This window comes from Podarcis pityusensis (assembly GCF_964106645.2).
Source record: "Podarcis pityusensis genome assembly, chromosome: 10".
NCBI lineage: Eukaryota > Metazoa > Chordata > Lepidosauria > Squamata > Lacertidae > Podarcis > Podarcis pityusensis.
This window is the reverse complement of record NC_138035.1, coordinates 30028720-30047331: the sequence shown is the minus strand read 5'-3', so window position 1 is coordinate 30047331 and position 18612 is coordinate 30028720. Positions and strand designations below refer to the sequence as shown.

At 48.6% G+C, this 18612-nt stretch overlaps 1 protein-coding gene across 3 annotated transcripts in view; it reads right to left on the bottom strand.

Moving 5' to 3' along the window:
• The window catches only part of TRIOBP (TRIO and F-actin binding protein), a 60875-nt gene that overhangs the window by 36515 nt on the left and 5748 nt on the right, over window positions 1-18612 (bottom strand). For all 3 annotated transcript variants that reach the window (XM_080971420.1, XM_080971419.1, XM_080971421.1), the window contains exons 3-8: window positions 14771-14907; window positions 14137-14278; window positions 12733-12907; window positions 10582-10972; window positions 9780-9912; window positions 4562-5935 (exon numbers count right to left, since the gene is read on the bottom strand). In XM_080971420.1, the coding sequence (XP_080827546.1) occupies window positions 4562-5935; window positions 9780-9912; window positions 10582-10972; window positions 12733-12907; window positions 14137-14278; window positions 14771-14907 (2352 nt within the window). The remainder of the gene's footprint in view (window positions 1-4561; window positions 5936-9779; window positions 9913-10581; window positions 10973-12732; window positions 12908-14136; window positions 14279-14770; window positions 14908-18612) is intronic.

The following is an 18612-nucleotide window of genomic DNA, read 5'->3' as shown; positions in this document are numbered from 1 at the left end:
ATATCCAGTAGAGTCAAGGACCTTCTTAGTGGTGGTGCCCCAGTTATGGAACCCTCTCCCTAGAGAAGTTTGCCTGGCACCTACTTTATTGTCCTTTTAGTGCTTTTTTTATTTTTCTGAACTTTTTAGATACAATTTGAATATTGACTGTTTTATGTCACTTTTACCATTTTGTGGCTCATATTTACATTTGGTCTCATTCTTTTTGTAGCCCATGCTATAAGAGCAAGACAAAGCACTATAAAACCAACCCCATCTTGCTAAGCATTAAGGATCCCCAAATATTGTTCTTGCAGCCCAATCCGATGTAAAGTTTGGCATCTCTAAAGCCAGTTAAGTAATCCAGCATAGGAGCAAGCTGTCAGCTGTAAGGTCAAGGCCACTCAAGAGCAGAATTAACACATAATCCTATGCTTGTACCCAGAAGTTAGTTCCACTGAATTCTACAGAGCTTCCTCTCAGTTAAGTGTGCATAAGCCTGTAGCTTTAAACAGGTTGTGGAGCAAAAGGAAACAACTGGGAGACAGTTACCTGATTACTTTACATCCTAGTAGTAAAAAACCCCTACATTTTTAAAGAGTTTCATTTGGATCAAGAAGCCACTGAAATGAAGTCATTTTTTGGCTGATCTTGTTTCAGTAGATTCCGAAAAGATGCAGGAGAAAGAAGACTCACATCAACAATGCACACCTCCAGAGAAAGCAAGATAGGCTATCACCTGTACACTATATCCAAGGTGTTGAGCAACTGCCTCTGCCTCCCATCTGTCTGTCTTACTCAGGAGTACATCTGTTGTAGCAAATTATTGCTCTGCTCCTTCTTAAGCTTAAGTTACATAGCTCACCTTGACAGGGGGCTTTCAGACAGGGGGTTTAATATTGCAAACAGGCCATTCAGCTATCCCAAATGGGGCATTGGCAACAGGTTTTGTTTTGTGCCTAATGTAATCTATTTCGCTCAGAAAGGGTAAATTTGGACTTAAATGGGGAAGTGGGGATAGAGGCTGGCATTTTGATGCTGATGCCATTGTGTGAACACCCTACTAGAAGCATGCATAATTTTTTACTTTTGCATTTTTACAGGCCACCTAGCATAATGCACATGCTTTCAAAGCAATGATCAGGAGCCATTAGCTGGGAGCCTGTATTTAACATCACTCCGTTCCCAGTGTTCAGGGCGTGAGGTGCTGTTTCTTGTGTAGCCAAAACAGCACCACACAGGGAGGTATCAACAGGCATGGGAGAAGGCCAAGGTTTGCAGAAATACAAAAATATTTTGAGAAAAATACCCAGGGGGTGAGAGCCTGCACACCCCAAACAATCCAATGGAGGACCACCAAATTTTTGGATGTTTTGGGGTAGAGAAATGAACAGGGGGAAAAGAAGAAATGGAACAGAATAGCTGAACTCCTGAACAGCAGCAATCTATGCTACCACAGTTTCTTGCAGGCTTTGCTTATGAATTGTATATTTGTGCAGATGCCTCAAATATATCTACAAATATCACCCACCTTGTGATGATGAATATAGTCTGAGCACATGGTGAGAAGTGTTTCTAGCCTGGGCCTTTGCCCAAGGCACTATGGCCTTGGGATACTTCACTCAATTCACCTCTGAATAGGAATTAATTGAACTCTTGGGCTATTTGCTTTACTGCTCTTACAATTAAGGTGTGTTGCATGCTCAGCGGTAGAGAGGCAATGTCTGGAAAAGAGATGAGATGCAGGTGCTAGGCTTGCCCAAGGCGTACAGGTAGACACATATCATTCCATTTCAGCTGCATTTCGAGCAGAGACTTGTTCAGGAGGGTGGGGGGGCAATGTATAAAAGGGACGTGCCGATGCACCAGTTGAGGAATCAGGCAGCAAGCAGTGGGAAGGATCCCTGCCTAACAGCCACTGCCAGACAGAGTAGACAAATGTAGAGCTCATATAAGGCTGCTTCTAATGTTACCTAGATAGGTCTCAAATCCATTTTCCCAGGATATCATTGCTTCCACTCAGTGGCGGAGCTTTGCTGGGGATGCTCTGGCAGCAGGAGCCTCCCAGGCTGCGCCCCCCCCCCAGCGGGCGGGCAGTGTTCGCTTCCCCCGGCAGCCACCGGGCATATTTGCACGATCAGCGGTCAGATTTTCGCGACGACAGTTGGCCCAATCGCGAAAATTTGCTAGATGGGGGTACCAGCGCTGCCACGCCGATCCGCCCAGGGGGGATTTGGTCACATGCCCCCTAGGCATGACACCCAGGGCGGACCGCACCCCCCTTGTGACACCCCTGCTTCCACTGTCCTAGAACTGTGACCAAACATTAACTGAAGAAACCAGGGACTGAACATGAGGACAAGCCTGCCTTCCTACCACCAAACTACAGCCTTACAGAGATAATATCCACTGCTCTATTGATCCTTGCCTGTATTGCCAGCATACATTACGGTGGCCCATTTTGGACATTCATCATGGCTTCTCTGGTTTAATGTCCACATCTCATGGACACAGCTAAATTGAAATCCTTCCATTTCATAAACTATTGACCTTTATGAACAATAGCTTCTTGGACCCCAGAGATGAACATCAAGGCTATGTTCTCCTCCCTTAATGTACTGCCTTCAGAGCTATGATCCTGGCTTAAATTAAACCTTACTTCCCCATTTCTGACACAGAATAGAACCCAGGTTTAAAAGATTAACTAACTAACCAGGGTATTATTTCCTTCGGTTTACATCTGCCCTTCCTTCTGAAAGTGTCCGCAGGGTGCTTAACAATGTCGAATCTGAAAAAAACTATACTTATGGCTAAACTGACAGTTATTAAAACGACAGTGCCTCCGTGTATCTACCCCTTTCCAAAGGACTGGGCAAATAAAATGTTCTGTCTGAACACAGTTGGAAAAGGGAACGGATTTCACCTGAGAGGGAGTTCCTGAGACAGGGTGCCACTATGAAGAAAGCCCCATCTCGCAGTCACACCCTCCTTGCCACCCACAGTGATGTTACTGCGAGAAGAGTTGCTCCCTTATGAGCTGCATGTGAGAGACATATGGAGAAAGGTGCTCCTTCAACTATATAGTTTAAATGTATTTAAGTATATGCAAGTATATTTAGATTAAATCTAATCCCGCTTTAATATCCTGCTTAGCTTTTAGTCCAATGCTTGCAGCCATACGTCACTGCAAATGCAGTAAAATGCCTATTGGCACAGACATAAAACATGAATAAATATATTAAAATCACCCTTAAATCTTCCAGGGGTTACTCTTAAGACTTAGCTTGCTCAAGTTAACACATAACCTTTACAAACCTTTACAAACCACTGACATTCGGTTTGAGATCCTCACTCAGATTTTCTTTGTTGAAATTGCAAACAGTGCAACTTGATAGCATATATACTCATTTTCATCAGATAACAAGATAACAGTTTAACAGTTTCGCTTTCTAGGATAGGCATACGGTGGTCTATCCCCACGCAACTCTTTCCCAAGGACACACAATCTGTTTCTTACAGGGATATGACAATGCCTGCCATCCAAATAAGTGGCTGGCATTTGTTTAACTGTTAATCTGCAAAAGCTTTTCTCAACTGCGGGTAGGTAGTGTAAAATAAACACCTTTAGATTTGATTTATCTTTTTTAAAGTGCAGCGTACCAGTGAGAGGAGCGATTATTATTAATCACTTCCCAGGACAGATGGAACGTTCCCATTTAAAGTGGGCTGAACGCCAAGGATGGCCGGCTGCATGCTCTGTAGGAACTGAGTACAGATTAATTCTGTCCTTGGTGATCTTCCTTCCCCCTAGCTCTCAGGTGTTCATATTAACACATCTTTTGGAATCCTGAGCCAGCCATTTCATGGCATGCGTATCTATCCTGGATCATGCTTTTGTTAACTCTCAATCCCAGTTTAATATCCTGTTTAGTTGCCAACATTAAACACATTAAACCCAAGTTTTCCTTTTGGAGCAAAATGGGGAACACTGGTTTGCAACACCAAAGATGTTGCACAAGAGGAGCATGCATTGGGGGGAGGTGTGCATGGAAATGAAGATATTCATGAAAATAAGATACAAATGCATCATGTTAGGGGGAAACGCTTTCAAAAATATGTACATTGGGTCAAAACTGCATATAAATATGTGTCTACTAGGAGAAAATTACACTAAAATGCTGATGAATTTTCATGCTGTTTTTACCATATTGTTAGCAGCCTCAAGTGTCCTTGGACCAAAAGGTGGGACAGAAACTGATTAAAGACCAGATAAACACTCCATTCCTTGTGCAACTTGATTTGTTGTATGCCATTATGAGGAAACCTTCGTGATCCCAGTTTTGAATATTAGGCGCAACAAATTTAGTCTCTGTTGCTCCAGAGGACAAAGAACAAGCAATCCTGACTAAAGGATGGGAGAAGTATAAGAGTTGGTGGGCTCCCCTTTTCAAGCAGTATTTAACATTTGAAGGCGGCTGATATATGAGCATACTGATGCCAGGGAGATGCTGGGGATTGAACCTGTGACCTTCTGAATGCTAAGCAGATGTTCTACCACTGTGCTATATGGTCACCTTCTTACCTGATACAAGAGCTTCTCTTTGTTGCTGCGGTCACTCTCCGGCCGACTTTCTGGCCTCAAATGACTTGGACACCTTCCCCGATTCGTATGTTCATCCTCTACCTGTTCCATTGGATTCCCTTGATTTCTCCAGTGACCCTCCAATTGCTGCTGCTGCTGCCCAGGCTTTGTTGAATGAGGACATTCTCCGTGGCTCATCCAGTCTCTCTCCAAGAGCTGCATTGGATGCACGTGGCACAAGGACCCTTCATGGCTCTTTGGGCTAGCCTCCGGCCTTGCGGGGCAAGAGGGGTCTCCTGGGCCAGCCCTCTTCAGCTCAGCCACTGGCAGGCTGGCGAGGCACAGGGATGTGCTGCTATCTTCCCAGTTGTCCTGTCTCCTGGGATCAAAAGGGTTGACCGGCTCTTCTTCGCCCGGCCAATCAGTGTCTAGACTCGTCCGTAGGGTCCTGCTGCAGGCCTCCCTTGGGCTTTTCCAACTGTCTTCTGCATGCTGCTTGCTCACAGCGCAACACCTTGCTTGCTGTGGATATGCGCGGCTACTCTCTGCCAGCCGCCCAGGACTGGGAGACCGCCTGACCTCCCCAGAGCTATGCCGGCCACTTTCTCTGCAGCTCCCCGGGCTCAGAGAGCGCCTGGTCTCTTTCTGGCTACCCCCAGGACTAAATAGACCCCCAACCTCCCCACGGTTTTTCAAACCAATCCCTGCATCTCTCCCTGGGCCGAGAGACCGCGTGGCCTCTCCTTGAGCCCCACGGCCATCTTCCCTGGGCCTCGGGGGACTCAGGGTCTGCCCTCGGCCTGCCATGGCCCTCCCCGGGCTGAAATCGCACACAGCTCCCCTGTAGTCTCTCGGCTCCTTCCTCGGGTGCTCGCCCGTGTCAAAGGGGAGCAAAGGCTTGCCCCGCGCTTTCCGGTCACTCTCCTTGTACCTCTCCAGCTGCCTCGCTTGACCCTTGTCCAAGCTCCTTCTGGAGTGGGCTGTGCTCACAGCGCCCAGGCAGCTTTTCCACTTGGTCTCCGTGCTTTTCCCAGAGCTGTGCGAGAGCTGCAGTTGGCTTTTCCTCCCATCACCCGTTGGCTTCCCGTGACTCGTGGGGCTGCGGAGAGGTGCCCTGTCCCTGTCGCCTTTCGGATGGGGCACAGGGTCCGCCCATTTCCGCCGCTCTGCTGGCTGCTGAGGGACCACCAAGTGTGGAGACACGGCCCTGCTCCTGCTGTCTCTCTCCAGGCGCTGAGGGGAGCTCCCAGAGCGACCGGGCTCCCCTTGGCTCCTGCTGCTTCGCTCAGGGCGCTGCTCTGGTCTCCCTAGGCGCTGGGGGCCTCCTCTGCTCCTGCTGGGCTGCTCTGGCTCCCAGGGAAGTTTTTTGCTAACCTGAAAAAGAAGAAGGAAATAAGTAGCCTTGTGATATCAAAAGGCTAACCCTCTGGTCGTATGTTGGGAATTAAAATTGCCTTGGACCACATCCATCTTTTTCTCCAGCTCAGTAACTGTCTCCCCTGACTGACAGTGTAGGAAGCAGACTAAATTAAATCAGCTGCTGCTGTTTCAACTGTGTCCAAAACGCATCACTTCTTTTGGGAATTATAGGGACAGAACTACCTAAACTGTATAGAAACTTATTCATGTATGCTACTACAGCGGCAAGAATGTTACTCGCCCCAAAATGGAAAAAAATAGATGTCTCAGCAAAGGAAGAATGGATACAAAAACTTATGGAATATGCAGAAATGGCAGAACTTACCGGAAGAATAAGAAATCAAGATAACAAACTTTTTTATATATAAAAGAATGGAAATGGTTTATTGAATATTTACAAATAAATTTTGAACAGATAAGAATGTTGGCAGGATTATTGTAATAAGAGTATATATTTAAAGTGGATGAATAAACGAGCAAATTAAGTTAATTTGGATTTGCAGAAGATATTTAAAATAAATTTAAGGAACCGCAGAAAGAGGGGGAAGGAAGTCAAGTTCTGAAATGTCAAAATGATTGTAATATCAGTGAAATGCATAAACCTGAAAAGTGTGTGTGTGTGTGTGTGTGTGTGTGTGTATCTGTAATGCATCACTTCATCCCATACCATGAGAGAGTCAGTCTTACTTATGTTCAAGACCCACTGGGCTCGAACGCCACCTCCTTCCTGGGCTACCATGATCTTTCGGCCTAGCACCACGCAGCATTAGACCTACCTTTATTTCAATGCCTGAAGTAACAGAAGTTACCAAGTAACAGAGCCATTTGCATCCAGGCAGTGCTTGGAAAATAAAGCCCAATGTGATCATCGACTGCAGAAAAGTATCACCAATTGCCCAGTACACAGATGAGGAACCTGATCTGGACAGTGGTCCCCCACAGGCCAAAAGTGAGAGGTGGGCAGGACCACTCACCTGTCAATCACCTGACGTCAGAACATCATCAATGATTGCTGGGACTTCAAAGCACTATGTAGGGTTTCCAAAGAGCTCTAACAAAGTGCTTCAAAGCGCTGCTGATCAGCAGGCTTGAAGTCACCACCTACTAGCTGAAGGGTGGTAATGCCAAGCCTGCGTTCTGCAGGGATTGGCTGCGTGACTGAGCTCCCCATCCTCAGGCCCCTCACACCAGATGTCACATGAAACTTCAGATGCGGGGCAGGTGGGAGTGGTTTGGGGAAAACATCCTTGTGGGCCAAATTGGGACTCGCACTGGCCTGCGGGATGGAGCTTATTACCAGTACTCGGGAAGCCTCATAGAAGATCAAAGTGCTCCTTCCTGTTTCCATCCATCCGTCAGCTGTTCCCAATGGTTCTCAATGGGGCTAGGAAGGCATCAAAGTTGGGAGCTGCCATCTCAAGGTGTGCATGCATGTGTGCAACCTGGGTATGTGAAAAAGGAAACTCAGCCCTTGGGCTGGGAAAGGTTTTCTACCCCTGCTGTATATGTTAGGGAAATTAAGCAAGACTGGTCATTTATGTTCCATTTTTGGCATTAATTTGTTGTGTAAGCAGCCATGCAAGCCACTTTAAGACCAGCTTCCTGGAGATGCCCCCAAAGTTCAGGATGCTTGGCCTTCTTTGGATCCAAACAGCTGCCAGAGGTTAACGCTACATAGCTATGCTGCCACCTCTATCATTACTGACCACGAGTTGCTTTAGGCATCTTTTGAAGACCTGCCTTCTTACCCACAAGCTTTCCCCAGTTGTTAAAACTGTCTTCTGGATGTTACAAGGTTTGACTGCATTTCTGTACTTTTTAAAATTGCTGTCCTTGGTAGTTTGTACCGATGCTTTTATTGCATGTTTTTTGTAATATTTGTGGTCTTTTGGTTTGCTCTAAACCACTTGAGGTATTTTATACAATAAGCCTCATAGAAATGATCTTAAATAAACATCACTCAGCCTCTTCTTTACAGCCTCAGAAATTTCACTAGCCGTTGGCAACACAAGCCTTCTTCGTAGCAGCAGAGGCTAGGAATTAGGGTGTTTGTTTACTTGCCATAAAGAGAGCCAATTCAGTGAGGATGCTGGACTTGACACTCATAAAGAATTGCAAAACATGCAGAATGTGTTGATAATCCACAAAAAGCAAACATGGCACAGGCCAAACTGGTCAGCATTGGACTAACTTGTCCAACAGGCTGTCCCCAGCTGATGACTTCTGATCCCAGGCATATCACTTGTGCTCTGTACCCCTTCGTCATCTTTCCCATTTTTAAAGGATCACTAGGTAGAAATACAGTCGTACCTTGGAAGTCAAATGGAATCTGTTCCAAAAGTCTGTTTGACTTCCAAAACATTCGGAAACAAAAGCGTGGCTTCTGAAGCTCCTGCAGCCAATCGGAAGCCGCAGAAGCCGCGCCGGATGTTCGGCTTCCGAAAATCATTCAAAAACCGGAAAACTCACTTCCGGGTTTCGATCGTTCAGGAGCCAATTTGTTCGGGAGCCAAGGTGTTTGAGATCCAAGGTATGACTGTACAAACTGAACGGCTGCGCTACTTCCCATTTATGTATAGTGCTAGTATTTTAAAAGACTATGCGTACATGTGCATGCGTAGCACCACAAAGGGGGAGGGGAACCCCACAGAAACTGGGACTGTGGCACTGGAAGACACAAATAGCAAAAAGTGGCAGGGAAGTACAAGCAGTCTGCAGCAATTTTGGTCACCCAGCTGTGACCCTTTGGCAAACGCAAGGAGTGGCCAGATTTCCTTCCAATGCCGATACGGCAGAACTGGGTGGGGAACATCTAAACAGCGGCGTGGTGATCCCTTCCTCATTCTAAGGATGCAAGAAAGGCTTGAGGCAGAAGCTTCGAAGCTCAGCCATTCTGATTTTCGGCTTGGCTGGCAATGCATGTCAAAAATGGTCCACAAACACACAGAGACACATACTAGTAGTGCTAGGAGGGAGCAGAACCAGTTCAAGCGGCTTTGAGTAGAGATGGAGAACCGGCAACCTTCCAGAAATGGCTGGACCTCAGCTTCCCATCAGCTCTGGCCAACATGAGCCCATGGTCACTGATGATGTCTCCCAGTGGTGCAATGGGTCAGTGTGGCTGGCTGTTAGCTAGAAGGTTGGTGGTTTGAGCCTACCCAGGGACGGCTGTGGGTAGGATTCCTGCACTAGATGACCCTTGAGGTCCCTTCCAACTCTATAATTCTGTGATCTCTGATGCGGGAGGGTGGAGCCCAAAAACATCTGGCTGACCCCCAGATTCCCCAATACTGGCTTTGAGGATCTGGTGCGGCCAGAGGCTGCCAGTTGAGGGAAAGGGAAGCTGGTTAATTGTGTGCCAGGAGGGGGCAGCAAAGGAGGCACAATGCAACAAGGTAGTCCACTCTCAAACCAGTGCACCTTCTGAGGTGGTGCAGTCTTCTGTTAAGACGGTACCCTGGGCGGACCTGAACAGCCTCATTCTCTTGAGCAGGCATCCCCAACCTGCAGCCCTCCAGATGTTTTAGCCTACAACTCCCATGATCCTTAGCTAACAGGACCAGTGGTCAGGGATGATGGGAATTGTAGTCCAAAACATCTGGAGGGCCGAGGGTTGGGGATGCCTGCTTTTGAGTAAAGATTGGAAAGCAAGAGCTTTGCCCTTTGAGGAGGACTGTTGTAAATACATGGAGACAAAATGAGGAAAACAAATGCCAAGAGAGAATACAGTTTCAGCAGGTCCCATTTTACTCCCCCTCAGCACCCCACTGCCTTTCCTCACTGTGGATTAGCCACTCACATCTCTGCGCAGACTGGGGCTTGATTGCCTCCTGACTAATCGCCCTTCCTTTGCCAGCTTCAGGGTCTTACTATCCAGTCGATCCAAGAGTCCCTCTTCCAGGGCTTGGAATGCCCCCAGCGTCTCCGACTTCCTAAACATCAGAAAAGGGGGAAAGGTTGCAGTGGGGAGAACAGATAGTTACGAGGTGCTGAATTAACAGCTGGCCTTCAAAAAATCACCTCCAAACACATGACAAGGGACTTTGGGCCCCAGTTATTGGATCTTGGAGGGCGGCGTTACCTTCCCCACACTGGCATTGTTGAGGCTTAGCTGGGTAAAAAAAAAAAAGTAAAGGTAAAGGACCCCTGGACGGTTAAGTCCAGTCAAAGGCGCAGCACTCATCTCACAGGCCAAGGGAGCCTCCGTTTGTCCACATACAGGTTTCCATGTCACGTGGTCAGCATGACTAAAACGCTTCTGGTGCAACGGAACACTGTGATGGAAACCAGAGTGCACGGAAATGCCATTTAGCTTCCCAACACAGTGGTACCTATTTATCTACTTGCACTAGCATGCTTTCGAACTGCTAGGCTGGCAGGAGCTGGGACAGAGGAACAGGAACTCGCCCCATTGCTGGGTATGTCAGGGTGGCAGCCAGGTCAGAGATGTGCAGGTGTCCTTCTGAAAAAACTGGATTGGTTCTGCTGGCACACTGACTCTGCCTTACCCCTACTGCCAGGGCAGTGGTGCTTGTTTCAGGAGACCAGCTCCACACAAAAAGACAAGACGCAAATCTCCCAGGGCTGCCCCATTTCCTCACCTGCGCTCGTGGCCAAAGATCCGTTCCACCTCCACCCGGCCAGGACTTCTGGTGCGGCTGCGCTCTTTTTCGAAAGCTTGCCGGTGGTCCAGCCGCTTCACCTTGGGCAGGTCGGCCAGCATGCTGTACTCCTGCTTCATCAGGCCGTGGCGACCCTCGCTGCTGCCGCTCGTGCGCCAGCTCTGGTCCGAGTCAGCGGAGCTGATGGAGGAAGCAGGCCACCTGCCAGGGCCAGAGGCATCGCCACGGGCAGGCAAAGCCCCACGGCCAGCACGGGGAGGGGAAGGGGCCCGGCTCGGCTCGGACTTGCGTCGCTCCAGAGAGAAATAGCCGCTCTCGGCTTGATGCTTCCTCCTGCCGTCCCCCTGGTCCTGGCTCACGGCTCTGGAAACTGGGAGGGGGAGAAAGATCTTGCAGCAATTCCTCCCATGCTCAAAGTGTGTGCACAGGCAGGAAAACAGCACAAACCAGCAGTGAACTTGATGTGCCAAATGGAAATGGGTATTAGCTCAGGACACCCAGTTGCCTCTCCAAACAGAAGAGACTTATTTTTGCCCAGAAGTGGGCAGCACAGGAGCCATAGAAAGGGAAGCTGTGGGACTCCAATAATCATCAGCTCCAGCCAGCATGGTTGATGGTCAGGGTTGATGCGAGCTGTTGTTGGCATCCGTCTGTCTCAAGAGACAATGGCGTGCGCCCCCGGGGGTGAAATCAAACTACTGTATTAGCAGCACGGAAGTGATCTTTCTGGGGCACAAGCCTGGGCAGTGTGTATGGAGGTCCAGGGCTGCCCAGATTACAAGACACCCTCTCGACGGCTTCACTGATGTGGTCCAAGGGAAAGCAGGGCAATACATTTGGCACCAGCTTGGCTGCAGAAGTTGCCAGAAGGAGGCGTACAAGGCGCCATCCAACTGCCTTAGGGACTCCACCCTGGATTTGTGTAGGGTTTACTCTTTAGGCTTTTCTTTTCCCAAGATATCCTGCAAGGTAGTGGAGGTGTAGGATCAGAGTTTTCTCTCTCCTACATGGGCTACCTTCCCAGGTAATTCCTTCTACAGCACGTGCAGAAACCACCTTCTTGTCTGTTGAACCCACTATTGGTCTCGTCCACACAATCCGCCGGAGCCTATCCTCACATGCAGGGGAAGCCCCTAATTCACCGAGGCTTTGAAACCCATCGGCTACTCTCACCTGTTTTAGCCGGCCAGTCAAAGCCGTTTCCTGGGGCGTGGTCACTGTCGTATGCTGACAGCATCTAGGAGCCATAGGTGAGAGCCGAGTGCAGGGTGGGGACGAAAAGAGGACAAACTGCCCCAGAAGGAGCATGACATGTCCCCCATCAGAGCTAATATCCATCCCCTAACCAAGAGGACTGCAGGTTCTCCATCCCTGTCCTGTTGCATAATGAAATGGCTGGTCCCCTAAGCTCGCCCCTTTTGGAATATCCAGACGGCCATGTCCTCAACCACACTAGGGGTACGTGTGCATTATAAAGATGATGACATCTACATTTATTATAAGCACTTCACCAGCAGGTCCCAGGTCAGGTGATAACTATTATAAACTACACCCTTCCATTAGGTTATTGTACTGTGGGCAGAATCCAGTTTCTGGCATTTCCAGATTCACTTTTCAATGTAAAAGCTCCCCATGGTTAATAGCCCTCCTGGTCAAGGAACAAAGGGAGGGATCCAAGTAGCACGTCTCATCAGACAAGGATTTCTGATTGTGCAATGGGACTTTTGCTCTTCTCCCCACTGCATGCCAAATCTGCCCCAAAAGGCTGGGGGAACCCCATAACAGATTTAGGGGGCATGGGGAGGTGGGTGGGGCGGGAAGTCCCATCAAACAAGTGGAAATCCTTGCAGGGACAGGACGCTTGATTCAGCACATTTTGCCCTTTGCCATCTCAGAACCCCGCTAAAAGTTGCTTGCGATCCTAATCAGTGGGAGAACTGATTATGCAAATGTATTCCTGTTTATTAAATCCAGGCACAGGATTTGGGTTCCTAGTGCAACGCTGCAGTTACAGTTCTTTCCTTTGGGATGGTGTGTTCCCACCCTCGGAAGAAACAAGATCTATGGAAAGATCTGTGCTGGCAGGAGGTGGGGAGAGGTCAGAAGACCGAGGAGGGGGGTGACACATACCTGCTTTTGGGCAATTCCAGGACTCTGTTCTCCCAGAGGATGCTGGGTCCGCCCATCTGGATCTATCAGCATGCAGTTTTTCGGGTCGTGCCTCTTGCTTCTGGCCTGCATAGTACATTGTGCTGTCTTTGTCAGGCTCCAAAATGCTCTCAAGCAGCCTGGTCATTTCCCAGTCCTATGTAAGGGGGAGGCAGGGAACACACAGAAAAAGAGAGGCTGTTTCCTACACTGCCCTGCTGCCTCTGCCTGTCAGCAGGAAAGCCTTGTGTGTCAGAGATACCAAACATCAGGTCCCCAGTAGAAGGGCCCCAGATACTTTAAGTTGGGAATGGGGGGGGGCTCTTTTTTCAAACTGAGGGCCACATTCCCACCTAGGCAAACATCTGGGGGCCATATGCCACTGGTAGGCAGGCCATGAAGCAAGTAGTAGGCAAAGCAACCCATGCAAATTTCACCTTTGTACAGTAGGCTGGTTTTGACCCTCCATTCAGGCATGCAGGGTGCCATATCAGAGCCCAAGGGCACATTCCAGCTGAGCCAAAACACTCAAGGAAGGTGTGAAGTGGGGCCAGTGAGGGGGGTGGCCTGCAGAAAGCTCTGAGGGCCAGATTTGGGGCCAAGAGGGCCACATTTGGCATACAGTCTGAGCACTGGTGCCAACTCTATAGGGCCAAAGTGTTTTTGCCGCCCCTCTTTCCCGTATCTGTGGGGTGGGAGCCAGGCCCTCTCAATGTTGAGGAGGCAAAGGAGGCCAAGTGCGCTGTGGCTTCAGTGGCCGGCTCCTCCTGAGAGCGAAAGAGAAGAAGCTGCTGGCCACTGAAGCAGCGCCACACTGGGCTCCGCACTTGGCCTCCTCCTGATGATGTGACAATGCATGCGCAATATGCACTGGCTCTGTTGATCTTGGGCGCAAGTCTGAATCTGAGGTTCCCCAAGTTACTGTACATATAGAGCACGTGGCTTCCCCCAAAGTGTCTCAGAAACTGTAGTTTACTCCTCACAAAGCTACAGTTCCCTTAAACTACAGTTCCCAGGACTTTTATTTTAGGGAATCAGAGAACTGCAGAGTTGGAAAGGACCACAAGGGTCACCTAGTTCAACCCCCTGCAATGCAGGAATCGTTTGCCCAATGTGGGGCTCGAACCCATGGCCCTGAGGTTAAGAGTCTCGTGCTCTACCAACTGAGCTATCCGGGAGGCAGCCCTGTGCTTGAAATGCATGGTGTGAAGGTGACCTTAAACTTCAAGGCAATGTATAAGGATCTGCTCTGCCTCCCTTTGCTTGGTGAGCAGCCATGCAGTGGTGCCTCAGCAGGGATCTAAAGAGGCTCGGAAATAAGGAATATTACAAAGGGAACATGAGGCTGCCAAGTGAGGTGTACACATACACACACTTCCATCTCACCTCGAGCGTGGCACGGGCATCTGTGTCAACAACATCCGCTTCTGCATCAAGGACGGTGCTGGTGCTGGGGCAGGTACTAACTTCTGTGGGTTCTTCCTCAGCTCTGCAGCTCAGCTGGGTGTACTCCAAGCTTTCCTGCCAGCTGTAGGGGGGGCAAAAACACACACAAATGGTCGACAACCTCCCAGCAGGTGAGGGCTAAAGCCAAGCACTGGGCCCATGGCAGAAAGTTGCTCAAGATGGCCGAGCACTGCCAGTGTAAAGGCAGCCAACGCTTAGAGCAAAGGAGGGCCTCAGCAGCAGCCTTATTGTCGCACCAGCAGACAATTTGAACCTGGGGCTTCCTCAGAAATTGCTGGACCACCTTTCCCCACATTCCTTACCACCTGCCAACGCTGGTTGGGGCTGATGGGAGTTGGAGTCCGACAACACAGCTCCTATGCTCTAAAAAGTTTGTGCTAGCTGCGCATGCACTACCAAGCCAGGTTCAAGGTTCCTCTATTAATCTACAAGGCCCTTAAGCATCTGGGCCTAGGATACCTCCCTAATCACTCATATTCCTGCCCAGTCACCAACAGGAATCACCGTGAGGGGGGGTGTCTCCCACACACCCCGGCACAATCAGAAAACTTACGTCTCCTCTTTGTCCTCAGAGCCCACACAGACATAGAGTTCACACTGGGGCACTAAAATGCACAAGGGGTCACAGGGACTGGTCACATTGTCACCGTCGAGGCAGTTGGGAGTTTTCGCCGCGTGTTCCTTCAATTCCTGTCAGAAAGAAATGGGAGTCAGTGGGAGATATTTCAGGGGCACCACGGTCCTCCCTCTGCACTCTTCAGGGCACAGAAAATGCCTTCCTTGCACAGCAGAGAGCAATAAAGAAAGTTGCCACATTCCACACACAGACACCCCCAGTTGCCTTCTCAGTCTGCTTGATGAAGAGTTCTGTGTAAGCTTTAAAGACTGCAGTGTCCTTTACATAAAAAAGCCCTTTGAGACACTGTGTACCGCTTCTATAGGAAAGTAATAGGTGGATCCTCTTTTTGTTTTTATCCTCCCCTTATTTAGGCAACAGGACTTTTTTTTTTAAGAATCTGATCCTTGGTTCTTGGGAATTTCACTCTAACCCAAGCCCATTGTGCAATTTCCCAAGATAAACAGAAAGATCAAATTCGAATACAGCACAGCCTTCTTGAGGGTGGCTCCTCAACTGTGGCACTCCCTCCTGGCATATTTGGATGGGTTCATCTATTAGCCCTTTTAAAACAGTGGTCTGTGCTGGATTTATGTATAAGCTAAACAAGCTATACTTTAGGGCCCCATTCTCTTGGGGGTCCCCCAAAAAAATTAAAGAAAAAAAACTGGATGTACATTTCCAAAACATAAGATTAAAAACAAATAAAATAAAACTTACATACAGCAACAGTGTTTTGTGTTGTGTAGGCTCCTGTGATGTAAGTAATGGGCCCCGCCTGCTAGCCTGCTCCCTAAAATATCACTAGTTTGCTCATTTCTATATATAGGGTGCCTACATTCTGCATGGACTGGTTGCATTGCAACATGTGCAAATGGCTTTACAGTAGATACCTGTTACGTCCATCAATTACCATATATTCAACACAAAAAACAGCGACAATTTGTTTTTGACAAAGGGCAGCTGGACATATAAAGGGCCCCGTTACCTTCAGTAGCTTAGGGCCTCATCAAACCTAAATCCAGCCCTGACAGCGACAATTTCTGTTTAATCTTTTGGACTATAGTTTCTGGGATCTAGAGTTTGAAAAGAGGTCTGGGGAACCACATGACCAAGAGCCAGATATCGCCCTCTGCCTTTTGTACATCCCAGCCACACAAAGGTACAAGTTGCATTCAACATTCATTGCTATGCCCACTTTTGTCTCTGCCCCCCCCCCACAACCCCCAGACGTTTGTCCACAAAGTTTGGACTAAAAAACAAAAGGCACCCCCCCAAAAAAAAATCCCTAGCTGAAAAGGCTATTTTGCTTCACATTGTTGCAAAAATTTATTATTGTATTTTGTAATCATTGGCTTGGGTCCTAAGTGAGAACAAGGGAGTTCACAGAAGGAATGGTCTGTCTCCTCCAAACTCCAGCAGACTCCTGTACCCGGCACCACAAGGTTTTCTTGAGAAAATCAGGAAGAACTTCCTGACCAATGATATATGGGGTGCAGGGAGCAGCTGCAGAAAAGCATTGATGGGGTGGGGAAGCACATCCTGCCTCTTTCACAGCAGAACCTGGAACTCCTAACACTGAAAAGCTAACGCAAAAGTTACGACTGGCAACAGGAATATAACTTTAGGACCACTTTTGCCGGAGACTGCAGGAACTTTATTGTCTTTACAGGAACACCAGAAAGTTGAAGACCAGTCCCTAGGGTTTAAACCAACATATGGATTTTATGACAACCAAATTTCACATAGATATACAGACACACGCAAACATATATATTCCTATTTATAGAAATGTCTGCTATTATTGTGTGGGAATTGCTTTTATCACAACAGTGAAGGTTTCTGCAGAGCGAATAGTTGCAGCTTTTTGGTTTTGCTGATTGTGGTTATGTAAGACAACTATAAAATGACAATAAAAAGTTAATTCCCCCCTCTTTTAAAACTTTTAACAGCATCTGGCTCCATTGCAAAGCACATCTGGTGAGAACCCAGCCCAGCCACCCAAATTTTCCACAGCAATCTATACATATAAATTAGCACTGGCTTTTTTTTTTTTTTTGTAAATTTGGACCACAGGCCTGTGCTCTGAGTCCTTTAAGTGCCTAGCAACACCTTGCGGGTGGGGGGTGGGAGAGAGAGAGAATCAACCCAGATTAGTCTTGGATCTTAAATTAACTTTAATTTAAGGAAGGAAAACTCCATCACTTCCTTCCAGTACAGCTCCCCATGCCCCATTGTTCTGGAGGGGGTCCTGGTCCTCCAGAGAGCCTTTTTTTGAGGGGGTCACAGATGCTTTCAGGGAAGGGAGGGATGGGCAAACTTTGCTTTTGTGAACTTGCTTAAGGCAACTTATGAGATCCAGGCCTTTGGTTTGCAGCTATAATTCGCTCTGAGGACAGTGGTTCAAAGAGCAAGTTACGGGTTCCTAAAGAGAGAGAAAACATTCTCATACTCTAGCATGCTTAGCGACTGAAAGTCTGAAAGTCATTTGTTAAGATGAAGTATTCTTTGTGTTAAGGCTCAACCAAGGCCTGGACCAAAAAGCTTGCAAACCAAAAATATAAATAGCATACGCCAAACGCCGTTCTCCCAATTGATCAACCGTGGCAATCAATAGCCGGCAAAGGGCATGCCGCCTCCTGCGCTACATTAACTGGAAGGTGTAGACTGGATGAGCAACGCTTGCCTTGCGCTGTCACAAACGTAAACAGAGCACTCCTCTCTTGACAACCATCCTCTCATGGAGCCCTGCTCTAAAAAGGTGCCTGCAGCATCTCCAAAGCCAAGGAGCCTGCCTTGTTTCTTTAGGCATGGCACCAGGTCACCTAGATGTCACAGGCTAATGGGGCAGAGATATAGAAAATCTTCCTGCCCTGTGCAGGAGGTTGAGCTAGATCACCACCCAATCCTATGGTTCAGGAAGTCTCCACTCCATCCCTCCTACTCAGCCCCACAAGCAAGGCAGGGAAGCGCCCCGGAAGCACAGGAGGGCTCAGCAACATAGGAAGCACTCCTTATTGCTTGACCTCCAGTGCTTGGGAGAGGGGATTTCACAAGGCTCCAGAAGCAAAGACAAACAGCAGGTCCTTCCCTGCTCAGATCCAGTTTGATTTCAAGCGCGCCTGTCCCTTTAAGAGCTTCCTCGCTGCCCTAGCCAGCTGGAGATTCATCCCACCCACCCCGCCTTCACCCCAGCCCAGTTACCTTAGCAGGTTATGATCTCCAAAAGGGAGGGTCCCTAGCAGGCTGGTTGTCAGCACCACTTCCCCTCCATTGTCCTGATCAAGTTGGGGGGGGGGGGGGGAGTTGAGTAGGGATGGCTCTGAGCAGATCGCAGGCGAGCCAGGAGGAAATTCTAGAGGGCCGGGACTGGGGAGAGAGGGAACCTCATTACTATTTCATAATCCGAGGCTGATCCAGCGCAGCAAACAATGAACAACACGAAACCCTTTGTTAACAGGACACCAGCTGGCACCCCATAGGGAGGGATGGAGTTTACACCTGGCCAGCCAGCGAATGGGCCAGGAGCTGACAGGTGACTCAGGCTGCCTGGCCTTTTAATCCAGGGCCGCAGTTAAAGACCAACACTTGCTAAACAGTCCCTTGTCAGGTTGGCATCTCTATCCCAGAGCAGGGACAGGGAAGGTGCAGAGCTCCACATCCTGCTGGATTACCCTCCTGTCATTCCTAACCCCTGGCCATGCTGTCTAGGGCTGGTGGGAGCTGGAGTTCAGAAACATCTGCGGAACCACAGGCTCCCCACCCCGATCCTGGAAGGA